This window comes from Gracilinanus agilis, unplaced genomic scaffold, assembly GCF_016433145.1.
Source record: "Gracilinanus agilis isolate LMUSP501 unplaced genomic scaffold, AgileGrace unplaced_scaffold55795, whole genome shotgun sequence".
In the NCBI taxonomy this organism is placed as follows: Eukaryota; Metazoa; Chordata; class Mammalia; order Didelphimorphia; family Didelphidae; genus Gracilinanus; species Gracilinanus agilis.
The window spans coordinates 1-1306 of record NW_025391126.1 but is presented as its reverse complement, the minus strand read 5'-3'; the positions used below and the strand labels follow the sequence as shown (position 1 = coordinate 1306).

General features: G+C 36.3%; 1 protein-coding gene across 1 annotated transcript; it reads right to left on the bottom strand.

Annotated features, from left to right (window-relative positions):
- Positions 1–7: 7 nt before the first annotated feature.
- On the bottom strand, positions 8–1306 carry LOC123256066 (interferon-induced very large GTPase 1-like; the record flags this gene model as incomplete). Its single annotated transcript, XM_044684757.1, has 1 exon — positions 8–1306. A coding segment is annotated over exon 1 (1299 nt), but the record flags the coding sequence as incomplete, so codon positions are not given.

The window sequence follows — 1306 nt, the reverse complement described above, 5'->3', positions numbered from 1 at the left end:
AGTCCAAATTGTAACTTAAAATATTATTCAATTTCTCAGTTCCTCTACTTCCACAGTATGCTTCAATCTCTTTGTTAATATAATTTTTGAAAAAAACTTCTGGTTGACGGATATATTGCCAATAATGCTCAAAATTTTCTTCCTTAACCAGACAGATGAGAATATGCTTTTCCAGGTTGGATCGGTTTCCATTGAAGGCAGGACAGTTAGCTCTAATCTCCCCAGCAAGGTCAAGGGCTATCTTTTTCCAGATTGCTATAGGAAGGGACGCAGTGAGCTTACTCCCCAGAAAGTCAGCAAATGTCGTGATGGAGGTTGCACCTTGGCAGGAAATCTTAAAGCTCATGAAGAAATCCTCTCTCCTGCTTTCCAGATATGTGACAGGATCATGTGCTCTCTTGAATGCTTTGTGCATATCCAAAAAAATAGCTGCTGCTCTTCCACACAAACTTAAGGATAAATCCATTTTATATTCACTTGTAAATGTGTACCTAGATTCATTGGATGCAGAAGCAGTTTCCTTATCTATCAATCTCAGTATTTCATGGAAATAATTTTTGTTATAATCCCTTCCCATTTTTGAATAAGATTCAATAGTTTCATTGACCAGAGACATGATGTCTTGGGTAGTTTCCATTATGATCACCCTATCACTCTCTGCTATGGAGGGAGTGTAAACATTATATTCATTCTTCATTTTGACATGTTTTTCAATAACAGGGGAAAATGTTTTACTTTTGGAAGAAGCCTGAAGTTTGCTTAAGACATTGTGCTCCTGTTTAAAATAGTCTAGAAAGACATTCTCCAAATCTACCTCTATATTGGGGTCTTCTTCAGGAGGGGAACTTGAGGACACTTCACAGACCCACTTTGTCCAAAGTTGGTTGAATTTCTCTCTCAGTTCATCCTCATTTAATTCTTTACTCATTACTAAGAGAGCCACATCTCTACTTCTTAACAAAAGCTGTTTTTCATATTCTGATTTATTTTTATCTAATTTATCCTGATTTTTCCTTGAACTAAGAAAATCAGTGGACTTTCTGGTGATTTCTGAAACAAGGGTCTCTTTAAGATTTCTAAATTTATTCTCAAAATTTCCCTTCCACTGAATCAGAATTTCATTGTCTTGATCGTCATCAAAATATCTTTGAAGGTCTTGCCTGATTGCTTCATATTTTTCTGCAACATTAGCCTCAATAGAACTTCTTGTGAGATCCTGGATTTCCCCATTTTTAATCTGATTGGTCAGCTGGTTTTCCAAACCCAATACATGACTTCTAAGCTGCCAGGTCCAGTTGTTATACAT